Raw genomic sequence first — 26538 nt, forward strand, 5'->3', positions numbered from 1 at the left:
CGGATTTGAAATTTTCCATGACTGCCACACCTTGGATGAGGCACCCCACCTCACCAAGACTAAAACAGCTGAAATATTGGACAACCAGGCTCTATGGACATTGTTTAACGAATCGAGGCCTATGGAGAACGAGACTGTGATGACTACCCGGTTAATCTCTCCTGCATCAACACTAGAAGAGGTCGAGAACGGATGGGTGAAGACATATCAGTGGGTCAATGCAAAAGGAATGGAATTCAAGATGAGTACCGGTGAAGGACCGAAGTTTTATGAGACTAAACCCCAGGCTTGAGCCATATAGAGCACCATTAGTAAAAAGCGCCTAGTAGTTCTTTAGATTGATAGAAAAAAAAAATAGAGACTTTAGATGGTCCTAAGGCCCCTTAGGATATAGGTTAGTTTTATTTCAGTGTATTTTCCTTACTTTCCAAATCAATAAAGGCGTAATATTTCTCCTAAAAAGTTTTATTCTAACACTAAATAAACACCAAATGTACTTGCAAAATACAAAAATAAAGAGGCGGCCCACTGCAGGCCCAACAAACAAAGCCCACTCGGTTTTGAATAGTGCCATGGGAACCAATTCCCGAAACCCACAAAATAAACCACACTATCCCATTCATATCCCCAAAACAACCTAAAAAGCCCAACCAGTGTCATCATAAGAGTCAATCCATGCAACCCAGAATCAAAGGAAATCAAAATCCAAAACAATGCAAATGTTACCAAAAAAAAAATCATAAAACATAGATTCCATCATACCCTTCACTAACAACACGCACTTCAACCCTCCTCAAAAGCCTACACAAAGATCTTCATATCTTCCACACCCTAACTCCATTTTCAAAACTGTTTCGAGTCACGAATAGAAAAAATTAATCCGGACAAAAATGCATTTCACGCTAACAATAAAAAAAGCCTCCAAAATAGCCTCAAAACTGACTTTAAATACGAGCAAAAATCAAGGCACAAAAAAAAAAAAATGCAAGAACATGTGAAGCAAAGCGTCAAAAATTGACCGCCCAAGTCATTTTCAGCGCCCAGGGCTGGGCGCCGAAATTTCTGACGCCCCAGCCTGGGCGTTGAAACTCTCGGCCTGCCAAAAGTTTTCTTTTCGAAAGTGCTCGTCATTTTATCCGCACACAACGGAAAAATAACGAACACTTGGGGGGTACAGTACGTATCCAAATAGGTTTACCAAGAATATAGCTATACAAATTAATCGAATTTTACGCGACCTATGGCAAAAAAAGAGAACGACAGATGAAAATAATGATAATACTTCACTCATTTGACCGATTAAGTAATATGTTTCCACCTCAGGGCATATCTACCGAAATCCGGCATACTAGAACTTATTCTAAAGCTAGAACTACGCGTGACCTGATTCTGACAAGATACGTAGGCAATCCTTACCAAGGATTCGGTCCAATAAAAAAAAAACAAATATTCTTTGTGCAAAAAAGTGTTAGATATATAAAATACATAAAAAAGAGGAGAAACAAAAATAAATGAAAATGAAAAATAAAAATACGCCTTTATTGAGAAATAATAACAAGGAAAACAAAGTGCTAGGAATAAAAACAAACACAACTGAAATAAATAGAGGGCACCTACACCCTAGCAAGAACTACACTACTCTAGTTCTTCCGGATCATCAAATAAAGTCTTGTAGAGGGCAATGTTCGCAGGATCCACCCCCACAGTCTTCTGCGCTGCCCCAATATCAATCTCCATAAGAACCGGCTCCTGGACACTAACTTCCAAAGATGCCAAGGCTTCAGAAACATTCTCAGTTATAGCCCGCTCAGCCTCAAGGGCACAGACAATGGTAGGAGAAGGATTATTATCATCAGCTAGACTAGCCGATGTTTCTACAGGCAGCTGAGCCTTCCTGACCCATACGTTGTTCCGGCGACGATCTCCGCGAGAGCTTGCATTTCTTTTAACAACAGCAGGCCCCTTCATGTTAGGCATCTTTTTAGGACTAAAATTGAAACGGGGAGGAACTTCCTTTCGCTTTCGATCAGGACGAGCTTTCACAGTCTTAACACTATAGGTACGAGGTCTGGCAGAATCAGGACCCTCATACTTAACACGAATACGAGGTATCAAAAGCTCAGCCGGCTCCCCATTACGAGCCTCGGCCCTCACATCTTTATCATCCGAGCTCATCCACAACTTGTAGTTTTCAGAAAGACCCACAAAGCCATTTGTAGCTACGGCCCAACGCGGGAGACCATCATAATACTTAGCCCACGCTAGGACCCGTGTTTGTGAAAAGGCCGCTACCTTAGGTGGTACCGTATCAGAAAAGGGGATAGTCTGCCTTAAACCATATTGACGCATGACTCGGTAAGGGAAAATATAAATGGGACGAGATAGCCCCAACAAAGAAACATAAACCGATACATCAGAACCCCCTCTCATAGTAGTCAAACCCCACCATGGTGCCACCCACTTAATAGAACAAATGCCATAAGTAAGAAAGGAGGTCCATTCGGCCTCGTCCTGGCCTTGGTGCAAGTACTTTCGGTTACCCAAAGCTATAGGGCGATAATCACTACTACAAAAATGGGCAAAGAGACCCTTAAGAAGAGACCTTTTGAACGACATAGTGGGTCTCTTTCATATATGAGATCTAATATTACAGATAGTGGATCTCTTACGTATAAAATGACAACTTTTAAAATTTGAGGGAGAAAAATATAGACCCGTTATTTGAGTTAACAGGTCTCCAGTATATAAAAGGACGAAACAAGAGACCTCTTTTTAAAATAACCGGGTCTGTAATATAACACATGGCCCACCAGGTTGTTGGAAATTACGTAATTAAAGAAGAGACCTGTCAAAAAACAGATAACAGGTCTCCACTTTCCTAGGATTTATCCCACGCGAAACCAATTCACCCTTTTTCACTTTGCCTCTTTTCTTCTTCCCTCGAAATAAAGGTTAGGGCGTACTGTTCCATTGGCGACCTCACCACCAACGGCGACCTCACCACCAATGGCCTACAAATTTAGGTTTTTCTTCTCATCAATCTCTTCTCTCTTTAATTTTTATTTTGAATTTCTGAATTAATTTCTTGTAGGTTATTTCGATTTTAATTTGTATTATCTGCTACAATTTTAGGTTTTATTCTGAAATTTTCAACTTCAATTGATGTTTGATGGTATTGATGTTTGATGATTTCAACTTCAATTTGTATTATCTTCTATTTAATTGATGTTTTATGAATTTATGGTACTTCAATTGAAATTTTCATCTCTCTGTTCCTCTGACTAGAATAGTAGTTGTGGAGCAAATAAAAGTCTTTAACATTGTCAGTTGTAAGTTGTAACCCGTGGATCCTTTGAGCCTCTTGGGTAATATAAAGCTGCTTGTTTTTCCGCATTGAAATTTCGATTGAATTTGTTATAATATGTTGGTGATTTTCCAATTAAATGTAAGGGTCAACCACATTTTTTTTAATTTTATTTTCCTGATATTATTTGATAAGATTTATCCCTTCTTCAAAGCCATGTCTATTGCTACTTCGATCTGTAGAAGTTCATCTCAGTTCTTAAAGGGTTGCTAAAGCATTTGGAAGAGGCATACTGTTATATTTTGCTCATATTCAGTGCAAGTGTAGTGAATAGTTTTTCTATACTCTTTGACAAAAAAATATATGAAAATTTGAAAGTATTCTATTCAATGTCCCAAGTTCCCAGCAACTCCTTTCCTTAAATGCAGAAATGAGGAGGCTTCTGGAATTAAGAACCATGGAATTCTAGTCAATTATCTAGTTTCTTCCCGAACTAGGTTTTTCTGCAGAAAAGATGTCTGGTTGTACGAGAGTCGAGAAGCGTTTGTTTAAGTTTAAGAGATTGCCACATTTGCTTAGTAGATATCTTTATTTTTCTGTGTAAAGTAGTCCAACTCTCGTAAAGCAGCCTGCAGGCCGTAAGTTAGAAACCATCCTAGAGATGTTATGCTGGCGAAGCATATACAAGTATATTTGTGTGTATATTTGGGGATATTTTTCTGTGTATATGTAGGATGGTGTTTTATTAATTTTAATTTCCTTCCGCCCCTCCAAGAACAAACTATAGTCTTTATTTTTGTGGACACTGAATTCTGAATTATGTCCAATGTTTGTTATGGCTAAATTGGTTTCATAAAGCAGCCCGCAGGCCGCAAATTAGAAAAGTATCCTAGAGATGCTAGGTTGGCCAAGCATAAGTATTTTTGTTGCACAGTTGAAACTTTTCGTTTTTGATTTATTATTTTTGGAGATATTTTTCTTTGTATATCTGACAATGTTTTTTCTTTATTTAGTCTGTTTTTGTTCTACTTCACACACTATTCTTTGCTCTGCTGATATGATTTTTTGCTCTAATGTGCTGAGTTCTGAATTGATTTTCTGTTCTGCTAGCTATAATGAACCTGATTTTATGTAAGTAACCTGATCTGATCTGATTTCCTGTACACAGATCAACAGTGTGTAAACTATTTTTGCTAGTAAGTTGGGATATATAACCTGATATTGGTTAATGTGATGTTTTGTTTGGAAGATCTACATGTCCCAGTTTCATTGCCACTCTTTTCTTTGTTTCCATGTTGTTGGTTGTTGTGCTGGTATTGTCTTGTCAACGCTATCCTAATTTAGTTGCATAATTGGTCGTAACAATCTTCCCATTAGTATTTTCAAACATACTATTACTTGTTCCTTTTCTCTGTTGGTGCCTATTGTGGTAATTATTTCTCTCATATTTGTTGGCAATTTCTGTTGTAAAACCGGCTTTACGGTACAAGCCGTACTTATTTGCTCATTTGAAGTTTCCCAGATTAGAAAAAAAACGAGAGAGCTTGTACAATACAAGTGGTTGTCTAAGAACTGAAGCATCAGTTCACCTTTCAGGGTGTGAGAACTACTAATACTATGTGTGCCGCTATATGATCGAGATTTTAGAATAAGAGTATTATGGATTCCGGACCAGATATCATTTATCACTACTTGCAAAATTTTTGGTTATTATCAGGTTTTAACCATTAAAGTAAACAAGGTATTCTGTTTTAACCAAAGAGTTAGGAATCAAGCTGTGGTTTGTTCTACTATTGCTGCTGTTGTTTCTTTTTAAGTATTGCTTCACATTGAATGTTGTCTTGCAATACCTAGTTTGATGTGTTTATAGTGCAATAGCTAGATTGGAGTTTGTTATTGCAACAGGTCAGTGCTCAAATGCCCAACGTAATGCAAGGATATGGTTCTGCATACATTCTGTCCAGTTTTGGAAGAATTTTTCTTGCTTCCTTTTTGGCTTCTAAAGTTAAACCCTTAACTCAGACCCTAAGCAGTTAATTTTGTGGCCTCTTCTTATCAGCCTTATCCAAGTATTTTAAATCTAAGTAAAAGTCTCTAAAAGCCAAGAGAATATGCATAGTAAGATAGTATGACCGGGCACATAAATTTGATAAAATCCAACTTGTTTCTCATATAACGTTAACGCTCTCAGTCTCACCTGCTTTTATAAGAAACTGCTCATGTGTAGCAGTGTGAGTGGAACTTAGGGTGCCTTTTACAGCTATCCTTGGTTTTATGTGAGCCTTTTTTGTCGAAAAGATGAGCTGCAAAGTGTTTATAGAATAATTTAGTTGGATAAGAATCAGTTATCTATCTCTTGATTCACACAGTTCTCTTTGTTGATATGTAGCTGCCAGATTATTTGTCTGTTTTAGAGATTTTTAATAATGATGTGCCTTATATAGGTTGCATCAGGATTAAACACTAGACGATTCCACCTATGGAAAGCTCCTACGCCTAATAATGGCTTATGCCGCTGTTCCTACTTTGAATTATGAGTTATGAATTTGCTGCATGAACATATAATAGGTTGTGAAAATTGTAGTCATGCTCCTTGTTTTGACATGGTCCTCCTTTGCCCGTGCTTGGACTTATAGTGCAATATCTAGTTTGATGTGTTTATAGTGCAATAGCTAGTTTGGAGTTTGTTATTGCAACAGACCAGTGCTTAGTGGCTATTGTTTTAGTTGTTGTGACTTGTGATCACCTGCTTATGCTCTCAAACAGTTTAATTGCTGATTGAGGAACATTTCCTGAATAACACAGCATACCAGGTGATATAAAGATGCAGCTACCAGTCATAAATATTTTGTATTAACAATAACTTGCAATGAACTATACCCAGACTTGGACTAGCATGGTTTTTGGAAAGTGACCTGGTCTAAATAGCTTTTTTTTAACCAGTTTGGTCTCCAGTTAGATTTCCATTGGCTTTGGCCGACTGTTTCAGGCCTGAATTTATGTGAACTAGCAATAACATTCTTCTCTGCAGAGTGAATATGCAGAGAATCTGTTTCACTAACATTAGGAGCTAGGAGCTCAAATATTTATCGATTGCTATAACATGCAGGTTTATTATGAGAAAATGGTTACATTCATTCCTATTTGTCTAGATAGGGCTTAAGATTTAGGACTGTGGAATTAGTTTGGGAAGGGTTAAGGTATTGATCGTCTGAAAAGTTAATTAAGAGTCAACTGTCAAGGTGAAAAGTTAAGTGTCCGCCAGTTAAGACATCACTCTTTCTATCTCCAGTAGAACTTCTTTCATTGGAGGTCTTCTCTTCTCATCTAAGTTCAAACATTGTTTTCCAAGATTAGCAATGGCGAGAAACTCTTCCTCTGAACCCTCTTGGAGGACTTGTGAACCAGTAGCCTGTAACTTTTGTTTTGTTGGTGGCAGCTAGGATCTTTGAGTGACTGTCACAAATTGACGGAAACCATTCTTAATTGGAACACCAATCTTTAACCTGTTGCCATTTCGTGAAACTACCCAACCTTTGGGAGAAGATTTAGCCCCTCCCAGCCATATGATGGATTCAAGGCTAGCCATAGCAGAGGCATGTTTGCCATATGATGGACTCAAGGCTAACCTTCAAAGAGGCATGTTTATTGCTATTACTTGATACACAATCTAGGAACTAGTACCATGACACTAAAATCTGGACAATTTTCAGGAGTGTAGGCTGATTTTACACCTTCGCCTTTATTTGTTAAAATTTCTTGCTTGAAATAAAATCTAGGAACTAATACCATTGCAACAAAACTGGAGAGTAAATTTCAGGCATGTTTAGCATATTATACTGCAATTTTGTTCCAGTAACAGATATGTGGACTGTACTTCTGCACTCTGCAATTACCTGTAAGGGCTGTGACTGCAATTACCTGTAAGGGTTGTAACTTTCGAATGTTGCAGTTGCCCTTGGCCTACAACCTGAACCACCCCCCTTAACAATTTTTTTTATTTGAGGCTTTACCTATTTTGTTAACGATTATAGAACAATATATGCATTTGTTTTACTACTAATTATGCTACTTATTACAGTTTTCTGAAGAAACATATTCATCGGAAAATGTGGATGAGGTTAGAGACATGTGGGTCGAGTATTTGCTCAAGCAAAAAGCGGATCAAGAAAACAAAGTTGATGGTATGGAAATAACTCCATGAGTTTCGGTTCCAATTATGATAAATTGGTGTGAATGATTATATTTTGGAATTGATTTTTGTTTTACGTTTTTGGAAATTGCAATGTAAAGCTTTGACGTTTATGCAAATTACAGTTTATGTAAAGCTTGCGTTTTGAGCATTACTTGTGGGAAATATATTTTTTTTGGTAATATATGGATTATGGAATTGTTCTCGAATTGTTACAAATTATTTATTATAGCAGGTGTGGTTTTGTGCGTTTGATACCTGCTGGCTGGTATTTATAGAGGTATAAACGCAGGTGTAATGTGTATATTAATGCGGTGTCTGCTGGCCGGTAGTTTAGAGGTGTAAACGCAGGTTGAATATGCATATTAATTCTGAATATATTGTTGATCGACCTGTATTATTCTGCTATTATCGATTTCTTTTGTTTTTTTTTTAAAAAAAAGGTTGTCAAGAGACCCGTCAGGTGTAATAAAGGCTCTCTAGTTATAATAATAAAAAATTCAAAGAGACCCCATATCTAAGATATTAGGTCTTAATTTGTAAACAAAAATAATAATAAAAATAACAAAGAGACCCCCTATCTATATATGAGGTCTTAACTTCTTTAATAAACAAAAATAAAAATATTCAAAGAGACCTCCTATCTTACTTATGGGGTCTGAACATTTTAAAAAACAGATCTACCATCTCTAATAAGGGGTCTCTTTCCCTTCTAAAATATTTTCACCAGCTTTTACATAAGAGACCCTCTTTCTTACGTGGGGGGTCTCTAGCTTTTAACAAACAGACCCCCTCTCGATGAGGGGGTCTCTTTATCAAAGAGACCTGTGAGATAGAGACCCCTTGAAAGGAGATCTCTTTAGCCATTTTGGAAGGGTCTCTTTGCCCTTTTTTGTAGTAGTGAATGTTTAGGATCGGCAGGAGCTTCCAAAAGTCTAAGCCGTTCCGCAAGCCAAATCTGCAAAAACAGGTACGATCAAATCAAAAGAATGAAAAGAAGGAAAAAAACGGTTCCTGGGGCGCAGTTTCAACGCCCAGGACCAGGCGCCGAAAATTCCAGCGCCCAGCCCTGGGCGCTGAAACTCAGTCCCAGGAAAAAGAAATATATGCAAAAGGGACGTATACGTGCGCAAAGAAAAATCGCGCGATTACCTGCAGTAATAGGGGGCTTCCCTCAAAATGTTCAGATTTGGCATCCTTCTTCAGCTCATCCGCACTCAGCAAAGTCTCGGCAACAACCAACGGCATGATAGAATAGCAACTTTCCATCTGGCTAATCAAGGGGATCAACCTTATGTCACCGAACTCACCATTGTTATTCGACAGCAAATAATGATTCAACAAGAAAAATACAAGGGCTCGGATGTTCAATTTCTGTTCGGTCATGTTCTTACTAGGCCTAAAATAATGTTTTACAAGTTTTGCCAAGTTAACCTTATCATCTACAACAATTTCAGCAAACATGTTATCATCTAGTCCTATGAAAGCCCTTATGGTTGTTTTACCCTCTTCAATAGTGTCAGGGGTAACAGGAGTAGCATTAGTAGGATAACCAAGGATTGCAGCAAATTCATCGGGCAAAGGACATATTTCATTGCCCCAAAAGGCAAAAACATGATGATCAGAGTCCCAAAAGCTTAGGGCAGCATGCAGAAAGTTATAATCAATATTAATTTGTTGTAAGCCTAAAAGTGCCTCTAAGTGGTATTCTTTTAACAAAACCTTTTCTGTGGGAGTAAGGGCCTGTAGCCAACGCCTAACAGTCCGTTGGAGTGAGAAAGTAGGGATCGACATGGCAAAAGCAATGAGTAATTAAAAACAAAGCAAAAAGAGAGAAAGAATTTGAGAGTGGTGGAAAATAAGGACGTATCTAGCCCCTATATATAGCTGGACGCACCCAGTGACATCCTGATCCCATTCGGAAACGTGTTAGGAAATCCGAAAGTCAAATATCACCAGGAAAAGACTTTCAGCGCCCACGGCTGGGCGCCGAAATCTTTAACGCCTGGCCTTGGGCGGTGAAAATGCAGCCCAAGGCCCAGATTTCCCAAAACACGGAACAGGAAGGGACTTAAAACCGTGTTGCTAAACACGAGGCCCTATTGCAAGTAGGATCAAGCCCAAAGCACCTTTAGCTCCCAAACAAGCAAAAAAAAAAAATTAATAATAAACATTAAAAACTTGGTCAAAAACTTAGACTCTTCTCAGAAAATTCTTATGTACACTTTTCAAAAAACAAGTTAAATATCATGGTCATTCTTCGAAACACCAAAAATCTGTATCGTTAAGTCGTTGGTCTTCCAAATAAAAAATGTTTGTGTGTTAAAGAATTAACCCGGGCCAAGCTAAAGCCGATGTCGCCCGAAAACTAAAGTCGCACTCCACGGCTTCGCTAAAGTAGCACACTACTATAAAAGGTCGCTCGCACATACGAGCATGACCCCAAACATGATTACAAGATCCGAAAAACGACCGACGAGCCCCAGTGCTTGGGGGCTCGCGGAAAATAGACTCCAACAAGGAGCGCACGATCAAAATCACATTCCCGGACTGCGCCATACACCATATCATGTTTGGATATCTCAAAAAAAAAAAGAACAACAACAGGTTCGACCTCATCGAAAGGACGTCACTGACACTTGTGCACGGTCCTCTGATCAAAGACCAAGTCGAGTCGTAAAGGCTAGCTCAAAATCACGAAAGCAGACGGTCGCAAGACAAAGGTCCGTCTGAACACGTTGTCAGCCCACGTTCAGGTTACAACTAAATTCGAGCATCCCTCGAAAGAATTCGCTCTTGCAAGAATGAATAAAAAGAAATTCTCAAAAGAAATCGCAAAGAACCAAAGAAATAGGAACTTGCCCATCTTTAGTCGGCAAGATCGCGTCACAAACCACGCGAGTTCCCAAATCAAAAAATGAATTCAGGGACGTCCACCCTTAGCGGACAGGGCTCGCCCACCTTCAGCGGGCGGGGTCTGCGTCACTAGCCGCGCAGGTCCTCAGTTTTCGAAAAAATAAAGTCTTCAAATTTAAAATAGGCTCGCCATCTTCAGCCGGCGGGGTCTACGGCGCAAACCACGTAGGTCCTTATTTTCAAAAAAGCAAAACAAATTTCAAAATAGATTCGTCCACTTCTATCGGACGGGGTGTCCACCCTTATCGGACAAGGTTCGCCATCTTTAGCCGGCGGGGTCTACGTCACAAACCGCGTAGGTCCTTATTTTCAAATTTCAAAAACAGATTCGTCCACTTCTATCGGACGGGGTGTCCACCCTTAGCGGACAAGGTTCGCCATCTTTAGCCGGCGGGGTCTACGTCACAAACCGCGTAGGTCCTTATTTTCAAATTTCAAAAACAGATTCGTCCACTTCTATCGGACGGGGTGTCCACCCTTAGCGGACAGGCTCGCCATCTTTAGCCGGCGGGGTCTGCATCACTAACCGTGCAGGTCCTTAGTCGCTGCAGCGATAACTTTTTCTGGTTTTCCCTTTTCCAAAATTAAAAAGATTGGTTTTCCGTTTTTTCCAAAAAAGAGCGATGTGCTGGATTTTCCTTCGTTTTACGTCCCATAAAAACAAGGGGGTTTTCTCGTTTAGCTAGCCCTGAAAATGAGAATTTTTAAAAAAACACTTTTACCTCGTGATTGGGCTTGGCCAGGCCCAATTACACTTTATAGCTTTGATTTCGAAAACATTTGTAGCTACTCCCAATGACAAAGTGAGGGAGTTTCTACGCACCTCTAGATCCTTCCAATGACAAAGTGAGGAAGTTTCTATACTATCAGTTGACAAATCCCAATGACACGTGAGGGATATGTCGACATTTCAAGTGATGACCCTTAAGTCAAATGTTATCACTCGGGGGCTCGTGAGACCTTCGCGAAACAGGTCACATACATCATGGCTTGTGTGACGCACTCCGTCTAATACTTTGACCATCGTCTTACTCCAAGACTCAGTCAAAGTGGGGGCTAACTGTAGACACCTACTTTTGTCCCCATTCCCGAAAGGGAAAGGTTCGATGATGAAAGCATCAATCTCCACTTGACAACGCATCTCCAATAAAATAAACGAATCTCAATTCCCCTTTTCATTTCACCCGAAACCTGCTATTTATGGAAACCTGCTAAAAATAGTAACTGCCGTAATGGGCAGCTGTTAAAAGTGGCAAGTCATAAAAGATAGAAACCTGTCAGAATTAGGTGTTGCACTCCAACGTAAATCCTAAACGAGATAGAAAACTGCGACAATCCTATTCCTAATATGATTCGGAAATAAGAGTTACGTATTAATTAAAATCCTAACGAGCCTAGAGTTCGTAACGGGCCCAAACGCATTCCGTCATAAAATTGATACGCACTAAAAGACTCGATTAAATCTCAAACTCTACGGATTTCAGGAATCCGAATCTGACTAAAGAAAACAGCCCAGACCCTATTTTCAACGCCTAGCTCTGGGCGCCGAAATCTTCGGCGCCCAGGCCTGGGCGCTGAAAATACCAGGGTACGTGCTTTTTCCTAATTCTTTGTGGATTAGAACTCTGCAATTCTATCTTTCCACGAACTCTTCCCTATAAATAGACCCCTAAATTCGACGTGAAAATAACACACACAACACATAATTATATTCTGAGTATTGACTCCAACCCTTAGCCTAAGCCTCACGCTGCGAAATTGTTCACGCGTTCTGTCGCAATCGATCCATAAATCAAACAGAACGTATCCTGTCCCATAATTGAGATTCGTTAAATAAAAAGGAGAAATAGCAAAGTCAAAGTGGTTAGTTTTCTGAGAACCGTGACGCACCTCTCAAGGGTGCGTCGTAATGTGTCCCTTTTCGATGATTTAACTGCTTTCCTCGCCCTTTTTATGAACTGTTAAACTAACTAAATCTGATTGTTCTATCACGCCTAACAAATATAATATTTTTGGGAAATCGGATTATCATGCTAGGTCCCTTAATGCTACTTAAATCAGATAATCACGATCGAATTAGTATTATATGTTGCATATTGCTAAAATCAACTCAGATTAGTTTAATAGTTAACGCATGTCCCTTCAATTATTTATGCTGAGCTAGTAAGGATATCCTGCCTCTGGAGTTATCGACGAGCGAAGTACTCCTCTCGGTAGTTACAGTCCCCCGAACCCTCAATCTCTACCTTGCGGGTGTATGTTGAGAGATCCCCACACCAGGGATCACAAGGGAACCTACGGCCGTCGTGGTCAAACATAATTGCACTCCCTTTATGTCACGATAACCGGGTTTTGTCAGTTTTTCTCATTGTCGTTAAAAACTGAATGGCGACTCCTATATTACTAGTCAATTGGGTGTAAACTCATAGGAAATCCAATTACACTTGATTGAATAAAAAGAATCGTCACACCCACGAGGGACGAGGTCACGCATTAGCCTCGTGCTTTTTCGACCCCCTCACAGAAATACATTTTGACACAGAAGGATTTGAATATGCTCCAACGAAGGTGGTTGGAGTTAATCAAGGATTATGATCTGGACATTCAATACCATGAGGGAAAAGCCAATGTAGTTGCAGATGCCTTGAGTAGGAAATCAAGTCATAGTGTGAATGCGTTAGTAGTTGCTAACGAGCTGTGTAAGGACATGCAGCGATTGAATCTAGAAATAGTGAGTGGAGAATGTCTTGAGGGAATGATGAATGCCTTAACCATCCAGCCGTCGGTATTTGATGAAATCAAGGAGAACCAGGCTGGTGATGTTAAGTTAGAGCGGATCAAGGAAAATATTTAGCAAGGAAAGGAGATGGATTTTAAGATCCACGATGATGGAAGTTTGAGGTACAAAGGACGATGGTGCGTGCCTCAAAAGTGTAGTGAACTGAAGGAAAAGTTGATGAGAGAAGGTCACAATACACCATTTCTGTTCACCCGGGAGGTGATAAGATGTATAAGGATATGAAAAAGGTCTATTGGTGGCCAAGAATGATAAATGAAGTGGCTGAATTTGTGGCAAGATGCTTGACTTGTCAGAAGGTTAAAATTGAGCATAGGAGACCTCAGGGAAAGGTCCAACCTTTAGAGATTCCGAGTTAGAAGTGGGATTGTATCTCAATGGACTTTGTCACTTGTTTACCCAAGTCGAAAAGTGGAAATGACACCATTTGGGTAGTAGTGGATAGGTTGACTAAGTCGGCAGTGTTCATACCAATGAAAGAAACCTGGAAAATGGAACAACTTGCCAAATCTTACATAAAACATGTAGTGAGATTACATGGAGTTCCTAAGGATATCGTATCATATAGGGATTCTAGGTTCCTTTCGAATTTCTGGAAAAGTGTGCAGAAGAACTTTGGTACGAAATTGAAAATGAGTACAACGTTCCATCCAGCCACAGATGGACAAACCGAAAGGACTATCCAAACCTTAGAGGATATGCTAAGAGCTTGTGTGATTGACTTTCAAGGAGGATGGGAAGATAGCCTAGACCTAATTGAGTTTTCATACAACAATAGCTATCATGCCAGTATTGGAATGGCACTATTCGATGCTTTGTACGGGCGAAATGCAGAAGTCCCTTATGTTGGAATGACATTAGTGAAACCGTTGTACTAGGTCCCCAAATGATAGGGGACACTATGAATCAGGTTAGGACTATTCAATCAAAAATCCAAGTCGCGCAAGATCACCAAAAGAGCTACGCAGACTTAAAGCGTAGGGATGAAGAGTTCCAAATAGGCGACAAAGTGTTGCTAAAAAGGTTTCACCAATGAAGGGTGTAATGAGATTTGGGAAGAAAGGAAAGCTAAGCCCAAAGTATATAGGCCCATATGAGATCCTGAAAAAGGATAGGGAAGGTAGCGTATAGATTAGCCTTGCCCATGGACTTGCATAGAGTGCACAATGTGTTTCATGTATCTCAGTTGAGAAAGTATGTCCCGGACAAGTCTCATGTACTGCAACCGGAGACCATAGAGTTAGACCAAAGTTTGACATTTGCGGAAAGACCTGTCAAAATCCTTGATAGCAAAGTACGTAGTACACGGACTAAGGATGTTAAGATTGTTAAAGTGTTATGGTCTAACCAAGAATTTGAGGAAGGTACCTGGGAAGCCGAGGAAGAAATGAGAAAGAAATATCCCGAGCTTTTCCCGAGGTTAGTTGAGTTACGGGGCCGTAAATCGTTTTCTTTAAGGGGGGTAGAGTGCGGTAGAATTTCGCGCTTTTTACCTTATTTACCTAATTTTCCCCTTACGGTATGCCTAATTTGTTGTTTTCAGTGAAGTTTCACTGTTTATTGTCATGTTGAATTACGTAAAGAGTACAACAACTAAAACTTTTACGAAGAAAACGCACTAAAGTCTCATAAAATCTCAAGTCTAGTTTTTTTTTTAAATTGTTATTTCTGTGCCCAAGTTTCGGGACGAAACTTCTTTTAAGGAGGGTAGACTGTAATACCTCGTATTTTTCTGTATTTATAAATAGATTTTATTATATTTATAAATTATTTTGTTATATTTATAAAGTATTTTTATGAATTTAATTTTATTTAATGAGGATTTAATGTGTTTTTATCTTTAACTAATTGAATTATTAATTAATTATGAAAACCGTATTTTTGTTAAATAAATTCAACAAATTTATTTAATCGGAATTGTTAGGTCGTATTTTAAAAACGAATTTAATTTAATCAAAGCCCAGTTAAAGTTCCATGATCAAACCCAACAAGACTTGCAAGCATTAATTTTAGTTAAGCCCGAAATCAAGCCCAACTCAAAACTCCCAAAACCTAGCCCATGTGGAAGGAAAAAACTATAAATACACCCCCTCATCAAACCCTCACAAATTTTCAGAAATCTCTCTCTTCTCTCTCCTCCTTGCAGCACTACCTCCCTCCTTCGTCCGCCCTTGCCTTCGGCCCCAAGCAACGAGCATTGCTTGACTCCCTGCTGGCCCGAGTGTCGTGCTTGCTTTCCTCGCCCCACCTCGCAGCCTCGCAGCCCCGCAGCGCCCAGCCCTCGTGCTGCTGCTGCTGTTTGCGCACTCGCGTGCTCCCTCTCTTGCCCAGCACCTCGCGTGCCCTCGCCCAGTACCTAGGCCATCGCTGCCCTCTCGCCCACGATGTGCGCGCTGCTTGTGTGCATTGCCCGCGTGCTGTGCGTGTGTTGTTGAGTCGTTGCTCCGTCGCTCCCACACACGCAACACATCAAGGTTTGTGTGTGTGTGTTGTTGATTGGTGATAATCAAATTGTATACTTTTGAACTTTTAATTTTCAGTTTTTAAATTGTTTTAATTATTTAATTATGATTATTTAATTATTTGGGTTATTTAGATTGATTAGAACGGTTATGAACACCGTGTTTTAATATTTAGTATTCGAATTGATGAGATTGGTTTTTGATTCAAAGAATCATAATTTTCAGATTTAATGATTAATTAAAGTGTCAATTTTTAAGGTCAAAACATGGTTTTATTAATAGTCTATTAGTAGGATTTTAATTCCGAGTGTTTAATAGATTGATTCACATAATTTAATGGCGATTTAAATTATGGGAATCAACATAAATTTATGATTGTTTATAAGCTTTAAAGAGTTGATTTTTAATGATTTTAAAGCTAAAAAGTCAATGTTTTTATGCTAGGACTTGAGTTGACTATTTTAGACTACTAATTTAACGAATAACGATTAATTTATAATTAAACCAAGGGTTTTAGTTTCTTAAATAGTTGCTGGAAATTTAGTAAACATGATTAATAATTAAGTTTCTCCTTTGTGTTTATAGAAGTTGATTTCTAGTGAGTCGTGATTCGCACAGTGGCCCTCGTACTTAGGTATTCAAGGTACGTACAAGACTAGGGTGACCACCCATCCCTTGACGACTTTGTGAAGTGTATTGAATGCGAATCATTTGAACTTATATATTGGGAATTCATGTTTGATGTGTAGACAAGCATGTGATTATTATTATTGAATCTATGTGAACGAGATGTTATGAATTGGTTTATGCTTATAGATTCTGTTGAACTATCATGTTATGGACTTTTATAATCGTTGAATTATGTCAAGCATGTTGTTCAAGTTGGTATGCATGTATGAGTATTGTGCATGCAAGTTATTATGATGATGCTATAGTACGGGATGTCTAGCATATGTTGAGCCTATTGAATATTGTCGGAGTGCATTGTTTATTCTACCTCAGGGGTAGAATATGTTAGAGAATCTATGTGAATTGAACTAAGGACAATTCGTGCTAAGGGCACACCCCGCTTGTTAATGGGCAATGTCGGGTTGTCTCAAACAGTGTTTTTGAGAAGGAACAATGGGAGTAATTTCACTTGAGTCTATGTTTGATCACAAGTCCTAAAGGATTAAAATGAAGTGTCATTGTTGAGTTGCTTCATTGCTTAATTGTTTTCATGTTATGTGTTGTGTAGAGTCTTGAGTCGCCTTGAACATAACATACTAATTAACGTAAAATGTAACTCGAATGAGCTTCAAAACTCTTGGAACGTATATACCTTGAGTATGAACAATGGGGGGAGTCTGGTCAGAGAACTTGTACTCCTTGAATGATACAAGACGTTGTTTCATTCTTTCGTTTTAGGCCGTTGTGCATTGGAATTCCGTCGGTATGGTCCGGATGTCGGTAGGAGTCCGACTTGTTATTATTTGGTGTATGGTGGGCTCCCATCGCCCTTTTCTTTCCTTTTGAGGATACTTTATTTTACCCGTTCGAAGCTACTTCTTTATTAAACTGTGAGTCAAGAGTCGTGTCAAGTGTCGAGTCTTGTCTCCATGTTTACTTGTTTATTAATTGGCTTTTGCATGTGGATTATTAATTCGTTGAGTGAAGCATGTTAGGATAGAATGTTATTCAAGCTTGTTCGTACTCAACTTTTGCTGACTTCGTGCTTCATGTCTTTTGGTCATGGCCTTCGCCTTAATGGCCCTATGATGATCTATCATTGCATTTGCGTTGTTGGGGATTAGATTTTAATAAAGCAGGTTTGTAGAGATAACTTGCGGGAGAAATTATCATGGGATTCTTGTTGAGAGTTTAATCTTCCGTATTTTATAAACTCTATTTAATTTTATAGTCATGACTATCGTTACTACTATTGCTAGTATGGTTTGAAACTTAGTTTATGGATTTTATAAACTATTTATTACTTTGGTTTAGGCCTTAATGGTTCCAAGTTGTTTTAATGACCATTAACTATTTAATATGCTTTGAAAGTTAGTTAATTCCGTTGCGTAATTCTGGTAAATAGCCTTAGCCGTTATCACGGTGGCGGTAATATCTTGGTAATTCCTGTGTTTTAAGTTGGAAAATGTTTTATAAAAAGCAAGGAATTATTAGGGTGTTACATAAAACGAATCTGAAATTTATTATTGATTATCATAATTAAAATTGACATCAACTTATGCTAATCAATTAACCATATGAGTTTGATTAAAAACCCTAATCATGGAATATAATTAAAACCCTTAAAATCAAAAAAAATCCATGATTTATTAATTAAAACCAAATCTGAAAATTAAGTCTCCAATCCGTACTTCATTGTCCAACAATCAAACATAAAACTTGTAACTTTAATCATCAACCATAGCAATTCCAAAACAATTTATTAAAACAATGATAATTTAAATAGAGGAGAATGATAATTAATTTCATGCATAAAGCCATAAAAATCGACGCTTTATTACTTAAAACAAATCTGAAATTTATTATTGATTATCATAATTAAAATTGACATCTAATTATGCTAATCAATTAACCATATGAGTTTAATTAAAAACCCTAATCATGGGATATAATTAAAACCCTTAAAATCATACAAATCCATGCTTTATTAAAACCAAATGTGAAAATTAAGTCTCCAATCCGTACTTTATATTATCCAACAATTAAACACATAAGTCGTAACTTTAATCATCAACCATAATAATCCCAAAACAATTTATTAAAACAATGATAATTTAAATAGAGGATAGATAAGAGGAACAAAAACACACCGGCCGGTCAACAATAAAGGGGCACAACAAGGATGTTGGAGAGGATGGTGCACAGTCGTGCACGGAGGAAGAAGAGCAGCGGCACGGGCTGCTGTCGTGGCTCATGGCCAAGGGAGAGGAGAGACAAAGAAAAATACCAGGATTTTTACAGAAATATCATAAACGGGTTTCTCATTCTTCAACCCGGTTGCTGCAAATTTCTTCAACTCGTTTGCCGAGTCAGGGGCGGGTTGGGGTTTAGGCGCAAGTTTTAATGAAGAAGATGACCATGAAGAAGAAGGGAAATTTTTGAGCCTTTAGAAACGAGCTTCGAGGTCGGAAGGAAGAACAGAGTGAGAGAAAGAAGAGAAATTAATGGTGGGATGGAGGTTTACCCCTTTAAGACGCCATCTCAAATGACAGTTTAGTTTGAAACCAAACCGCCAATTGAGTTGGCGGTTCAGTGTTGAACCGGGAAAAAAAATTCTCTTTACCTTGCTGGCGTGGACAGTAGAGTGGGAAATAAGGGATAATGTAGCGTATTTTGGGAATTTATGGATCTTCAAGCAATATTGAAGGAAATCGCTCTCATTTTTCCCTAAATGCTACAATAACATCTTTTCCTTTATTAATGTAATTTCAGTTTCGTTTCCCAAAAATTTTTTGGCTTAAATTATATTTTAAACTATGAATTGTGTTACCAAAAAATTCGCTAAATGCAAAGCTTTGACTTTGTAGGGGCTACTTTGGCAAGTGAGACATTAGCTAATTAACATATTTTAATCCGCGAAGGCAATCGCTCGGATATATATATATATATATATATATATATATATATATATATATATATATATATATATATATATATATATATATATATATATATATATATATATATATATATATAGGGGAAAAGTTGTGTCTCACCCTTTGTTTCCACAACCCCCAACTCAAGCATTTACTTTTGATTCTTTTTAGTAAAGCACCGCGCCTTGCCTTGATCTTCTTTTTCTATTATTGCATCATTTACAATTTTACATTATTCACATACTCTCTTTTATCAAATTTTTTTTGATTTATATATAAAGAATATATAGTCAGGTGAAATTAGGTTAGATTCGTCTCTATATACTTTCTAAATATCATTTTTTATATATAATTTTAGCTAATGCATAATAAGAGATATTATGGATAAAGTTTAGCATTGGCAAGGGTGACACGTTAAATAGCCCAAAAATAAATAAAAACGAAGAAAGATAATAAAAAATAATGTTTAATAAAGATTGCTTGTTGGATTTTTCAAACCCACACTACAAATTTCACGACACCGCTATTACATGCACATGTATAACCATATTGCTAGTTTACGAAGAAATATATTATTTGATTGTATCAAGCGACTAGGAGATCCTATGGACCGTCACAACTTGATCAATATTTAGCATGGTATCAAGAGCCTACGAGATCTTAGGAACCGTCTACAAATAGTGGGTCAGAAAAATAAACCAACCGGCGGGATTCATAGTTAATGTAATACTTCCACAGTCCCCATATGAATAACCGGTAAAAGAGGAGTTTGTGTTGGAGAAAAGACTTGTACTTGGTATCATGTCCAATTCGAGTATACATTTGAGTTTGGTTTTTCTTCGAAAAACAAATGAAGATTTGAGAGCTTGGTTTTGCTCGAAATAACAATGACGGATTGAGCATGATTTTGCTCAAGAGAAGATGAAAGTCGGCATTCCTATTATTTTGAGATAATTGGTGAGTTCGAAAAGAAAGATGTTCCCATCAAGAGAAAAAAAATTGCAGGTTCGAAAAGAATGGCGTTCCAACTCGATCGAGGTTTTTTTTATTGAAGCCGACATCACTGAGTTGTGCGTTGGGCTGTAAAAAAGTGACCAGACCTGAAAAACCGATCGAAACCAACCGACATCTGAACCGAAAAATATCTGAGAAACATTCAGACCTAAACCAACTCGAACCGATCCGTTGTTGACCCGGAATTCGATTTAACCTGTGAATTGAAGACCTGGATCCGAAACGCTAGCAACCTAAGGAGACATGTAACCTGATTTGCATCCGATAACTTTTAAGCGAACCGAACCCGTATTCGATTTTACCCGATAAAACCGCAATCGAACCGAGCAAATAAAACATGATATCTGATTAACCCCAACCGGGTCTATCCGTATCCGAATTCGATCAACTGAATTGTTTTCAGTCCCACCCGATTAAATCTGATATCCGAAAAAAATCCGACTCGAGTCAACCCGATAAACAAAAGTCGGTCGAATAAAAAAATCGTGATTTAACCTGAATCTTATTCACATACTCGTCATTAATCTAACTCAAGTACCGAATTGAACTATTAACTACATAAATCCAACTCGATATGTGAAGATTTATTATACTTCCTACGTTCCGGAAATATCGTACCATTTGATTTTTACACTATTCACACTACGACTTTTGCCGTTTTTTGTGATTCGTACCTAAGGAAATTTTGGTCATGCGAGATCATGTTAGATTCGTATTGATATATATTTTCTAAATATTAATTTTTATATTTTTTACTTGCACGTGATTTGAGATATTAAGAGTCAAGGTAAGGATTACAGGAGTAAAAGTCAACCATGGTTAGATTATTTCCGAGACGGAGGAAGTATATTCTTGTATAATAAACAATACGGATAAATAGAACTCCAAAAAATCTTTATTTAGCATGAAGTCATGGAATAATTGAGCGATCTGACTTTATTGCGAGCTCTAGAGTCTCTCGATTAATAGAACACAAGATTACAAGCTTTCGATATAAATTTGAACTGCAAAGTTAATCTGTTATTGACCCAAATTCAAGGTATGTCTCATCCGAACTTCACCCGAGCCCGAGACTCACCGACTCATACTTGACTTGATTTCGGGACTAATTAGGCGATCCAGACATGATCCATACCTGAAGTAAACCGATCAAATCGTAACTGGTATCGACATGCAACCGAACCGAAATCAAATCGAACCAAATCAAACCGATAAAAAACCGTTATAAACCTGAACCATTTCCAACCGAACCCGAGATTGAACCGAACCGAAGTTACCCGATTCAAAACCGAGTTCAATCCGAAACAACTTATGACCCGAACTCACCTAAACAGAAGTTATCCAAACCGATCTGAATCAACCCGAATAGAAATATTGACCCGACATTAACCAATTTTGAAGTGACCCAAACCGTTTATAACCGATCCGAAACCGATCCGATGACCTGACTTGACAGCCCTAGTTGTGCGTATCGACTTCAACAAAGAAGAAGTACCAGCTCATCCGATTGATCTGCTGGTAACTGACAATATATTTTGACGTTTCCAAATCGCAACGTTTGTGAATACCGTTACGTACTCTTGATGAAGGGTGTTGGGATAACGTAGTTATCCGAGAAGATAGAATATTATATGAGATAGAGTTGTGTTATATGATATGATATAGAAATCTATTGTACTTAGAAAATCTACAAAGAGTAGAATATATAATGCATCTGTATTTTAAAAAGAGATACAATTTAGTACGTAGTTTTAGGAGAGTGTGTTCAATTTATTAAAATAAAATGAAAGTGGGGTAGTTGATGAATTATTTATTATAGTTAAAAGATTATGTGAGTAAGTGTGAGGACCACAAGAAATAGAGAAATATTAATATAATGGGGGGAGTGAGGACCAAGACATGTCAAAAAAGGAAAGTGTATCTCTTTTTAAAATACGACTGTATAAGCTAAGTGTATCTCTTTTTAAAATACAGAGGAAATAGTTTGTAATATAAATAGCGCCGTATGTCAACAATCATATGAGACAATCAAATAATATATTTCTTTCATAATTTAGCACATATATACGTAACATAAGAGTATCATCTTTGAATTATTGATAGAGTACACCATCTTTGAATTCTCTATTTCCTAAGCTGATATACGGAGTATCATATTTGACTTCACTAAAAATATTATTTAAGTTCCATTCTTCTATGACCATCTTAATTATAAATATATTGACTTCCAACTTCATCTTTATATTTGAACAGGACAAGTTCAACAAAAGTCAGTTCCGGCAATCTATAAATAGGTTGCAAATCGCGGCTATTATAACCAAACAAACAACCATCTCAACCTAAATAAACAAAACTGCCCTTATTCCTCCTATACACATTAATTAGTTTCCGATATGAACAACCTTGTAACTTTCTTCACCTTTACCGTCTTGGTTTCTCTTTGTCAAGCTATTGAGCTCGACTTTTGTGTGGGAGATACTACTCTCCCAAGGGGACCTGAAGGATTCGCTTGCAAGGATCCTTCTAATGTAACCACTGATGATTTTGTTTTCACTGGTTTTCGCCATGAAAGCTTTACTGCAAATCTATTTAGAAGCAATGTCACGTTGGGGTTTGTAGATAATTTCCCTGCTTTGAATGGTTTAGGTATCTCTATGGCAAGGCTAGACTTTGCCGTTGGCGGAGTTATTCCTGTACATTCCCACCGAACATCAGAAGTTATAATCGTGACAAGAGGATCTATAATTGCAGGATTCATTGACGCAAGTAATAATGCATTTTACAGAAGGCTCGAGGTTGGAGACGTTATGATCTTTCCACAGGCCATGCTTCATTTCCAAATCAACGTTGGTAGAACCCCGGCTACTGCCATTGTTAGCTTGAACGGTGCTAACCCAGCTGTCCAATTTACCACCACCTCCTTATTTGCTGGCAATTTACCTGCTGATATCGCTCAACAAATCACTCTTCTAGATCAAGGCGAGGTGATGAGAATGAAGAGGCTATTTGGCACTGCTTAATTATCCATTTTTCACCAACGTTAATTTTATTAGTGAATACCGAATAAACATGAGTGTATGTATTTGAGTTCGAGTTATCTTTCACATTGATCATCCTCAAAAGTGTAAACAAATTTATGTTGTATATCCTTAACATTAAATAAAAATACTTGGTATCATTTTTTAGCTTCAACAGAGTTATATAGGGTTTGCTCTGCTACACTTCTCCTTCCATTGATGAAAGCAGATCAAAACCAAGACGTAGAACAAGGCAAAGAACGAATAATTTCTCCTTTCATTAAGCTGAAATAAAATGCAAACAAACAACGGAGTACAAAGTTTGAAATATGATTGAATATCCGAAGCTTAATCTGATCTTGAAAAGAAGACTAAAGCAAAAGCTAGAACAAGAAGTAGAATTGGTAGTGCTGAACTTAAAAAACTAGATAATCCCCCAAGATTATTTATGTTACCAATATTCATATGATGATTATCAATCCCACCAATATTCATATGATGATTATCAATGCCACCAACATTGAGATGATCACTATCAATGTCAGTAATCTTGGCAACATTTAGCAAGCTTAGGCACGGCTTAAATGGAAAACCAACAACTTTACTAACATTCTCCAGAGGATTATGTATGTCAGTGATCTTCTCTAGGATGTCAATGGTTAGATCATAAGCGAATACCGAAGACTGGACAAGAAAGTAGACAACCGCAACATCAGGATGACAGGCAAGCGGCCATACAGTAGTATGATTATTAATGCCAATAGAAGGTTCGACCACAAAGTCGGTGTTGTTGATCTTCCTTAATGGGATCCACGCCCATGTATCAGCTTTTGTTGATGAAGCATAATCATCAGGATGCTTCCATATCCATGTCCCGTTCGAGTCGTTTCCAGAGATGTGAAGGATTCCCCCACAATCCCATAATCTCGTGTTCCGTAGTCTTTCACGCACGAGTTGAGGTAAAGGAAATGTATACTGATCATCAACTCTCTCTGGACTTTTTTGATCTCGAAATTTCAGCACCACACCGCAAATGTTTGCCAAGAGGAATAAATATGAATCCGAACCATCAACAAGGGCAACATAATTGTTGACAGTACTCAAGCTAATATTATGGTTGTTTAGAAATTCATTGTTCAACTCCAAAGGTGATCTTTCCCACACACCAGTTTTCGAACGATAGACTTCAATAGAGTTCCAATTATAACAACACAATCTAATAACCATGAAATCACATTTGCAGCCGGGAGGAGTAGGGAGTCTAATGATCATACCTGGCGTCATCATACCATCGGAACAACGTTTCTTACCAGGCACAACAAACACTTCCTTAGTAATGGGATTACGCACTTCATAGATACCGCGATAAAATGACAAGAGCAATAAACCTTGGTGCATAGCATAGAAACAACCCCGTCTCTCTGGATCGGGGTTGTTGAAATTACCATCACCTAAAGCCGAAAAGTCTAATAGCGACTTTTTGTACCCATTATGCACAGTGAATTCATGGTTTTGCATAAGAATACTCTTCTTGGTTTGCATACAAATATAAGTACCATACTCAGGTATATTATTTGAGCCAAACCGAAGTAAAATGCCACAAAGCGGAACTGATTGGGAATCCATCAAGTAATTGCCAATATCGCGCCAACTTCTACACACACATTTACATACCAGTAGTGAATCGATGGGCATTCTTGATAGAATCTCAAGCCACATTTCATCCTGTAGACAACGAAGATGGCTCATCCTTGAATATTAATTGCTTCTTTCGCCTTTCGGGTAATGCCAATGTCACAGGGTATAATGCTCGGAATCAAGAACAACCTACAAAAAAAAATGGCGACAAATTATTGTAATGCATGATAACTTCGTCAAAATAATATTTTAAAAAACCATTGCGTTAATGGTTAAAAGTTAAAACCCTAGCTTAATTAGAATTACAATAGTTGCTCCTAAAATAAAATCTCCTAAAGATTGTAATCTACGAAGCGCGGAAACGCCAAAAAAATCACGACTTACCGTTTCCGAAACGTCCTGGAACGGGGAAACCGGGAAACGCGCGCCGAAACCGTTTCAGAAAAATGGAGACGTGTTTGAAACTGAATTCATCCCGGAAACGAATGGGAAACGAGATTTCAATCTAATATTCACGTTTCCCAACCAAACTTGCTCAATTGTATCAAAGTTTTTCCGCCAGAAAACTGAAATTAGGTTGAAGAAGATAGGTGGAAGAAGATCTCCTTGCATAGCCTATATTCGAAACCGTGCTACAAATTTGGGCCTGGCCCAAGTAGACAAATGGAAATTAAATCATTAAGGGTGTATTTGGTTCAGTATATTGTGGAATCAGGTATGTGTTTGAAATCATCTAACTCCATACTTGATGTTTGGTTAACTATTTTTATAAAATTTAAAATTTGGGGACCCACCTCCAAAAGTGTATCGCTATTCGACGTCCTCGTTCGTTAAAAACGCCCGCGTATTTTACATGAAAGGACAATTGTGTCCTTAAAAAATCTACCCCACGATTTACCATAAATTTTGGGCAACAAATTCCGGCAGCCATCACCATCTCCATCACCGTCCCCATCTCCACCACCCTCCCCGTCACCACCACCCTCCCCGTCACCACCACCCTCCCTGTCACCACCACCCCCCTCCCCGTCACCACCACCCCACAGCAGCCTGCAATCACCACCACCCCTCATCCCGTCACCACCATCATCTTCACCACCGTATTCACCATCGCACCACCATCGTCACCAGTGGCGGAGGTTCGATTTTTTTTAATTTTTTATTATAGTGTAACTCGAATGCCGCCCAGAATTAGCAGGTGGTGACCAAGGTGGCTCGCCCAGAAATGGTGGAACCCACTATGGCTCAGCCGCAGATCTTGGGTGGGTGAGCCATGGTGGAAGCCGCTCAATCTGGGCGAGCCACCATGGTTTCCGTCCGCCAAAGGTGGACGACAGTTACATTTTTTTTATAAAAAAGCTTTGTTTATATTTTTAGAATTACTGGGTTAGCATCTTTACAAAAAAAAAAAATTATTTCTTACAAATTTAAATTCCATTTTATTTAACTATGAAATTCTGAAAAAATTGTGAAAAATTAAGAAATCTGATAAATTATTTTTTTATAAAAATCTGAAAAATTAAAAAATTATCTGTATAACAACAATTAACAAAAAAAAAAATCAAATATATATTCATAAATTTTAAAATATTT

At 38.0% G+C, this 26538-nt stretch overlaps 2 protein-coding genes across 2 annotated transcripts; one reads left to right on the forward strand and one right to left on the reverse strand.

Annotated features, from left to right (window-relative positions):
* Window positions 1-22595: 22595 nt before the first annotated feature.
* LOC110802727 (auxin-binding protein ABP20-like) lies at window positions 22596-23482 on the forward strand. Its single transcript, XM_022008178.2, has one exon. The coding sequence runs from the start codon at window positions 22684-22686 to the stop codon at window positions 23308-23310; it is 627 nt and encodes a 208-aa protein (XP_021863870.1). The 5' UTR covers window positions 22596-22683; the 3' UTR covers window positions 23311-23482.
* A 136-nt stretch (window positions 23483-23618) lies between these two features.
* Window positions 23619-25570, reverse strand: LOC130465997 (uncharacterized). Its single transcript, XM_056834759.1, has 2 exons — window positions 25330-25570; window positions 23619-25134 (listed from the first exon to the last, which is right to left on the reverse strand). The coding sequence occupies exon 2, from the start codon at window positions 25054-25056 to the stop codon at window positions 23656-23658; it is 1401 nt and encodes a 466-aa protein (XP_056690737.1). The 5' UTR covers window positions 25057-25134; window positions 25330-25570; the 3' UTR covers window positions 23619-23655.
* Between the last annotated feature and the right edge of the window lie 968 nt (window positions 25571-26538).

Source organism: Spinacia oleracea, chromosome 1 (assembly GCF_020520425.1).
Source record: "Spinacia oleracea cultivar Varoflay chromosome 1, BTI_SOV_V1, whole genome shotgun sequence".
Classification (NCBI taxonomy): domain Eukaryota; kingdom Viridiplantae; phylum Streptophyta; class Magnoliopsida; order Caryophyllales; family Amaranthaceae; genus Spinacia; species Spinacia oleracea.

Coding starts and splice junctions, on each gene's coding strand:
- LOC110802727 (XM_022008178.2), top strand. CDS start 22,684: ATGAACAACCTTGTAACTTTCTTCACCTTTACCGTCTTGGTTTCTCTT.
- LOC130465997 (XM_056834759.1), bottom strand. CDS start 25,056: ATGAGCCATCTTCGTTGTCTACAGGATGAAATGTGGCTTGAGATTCTA.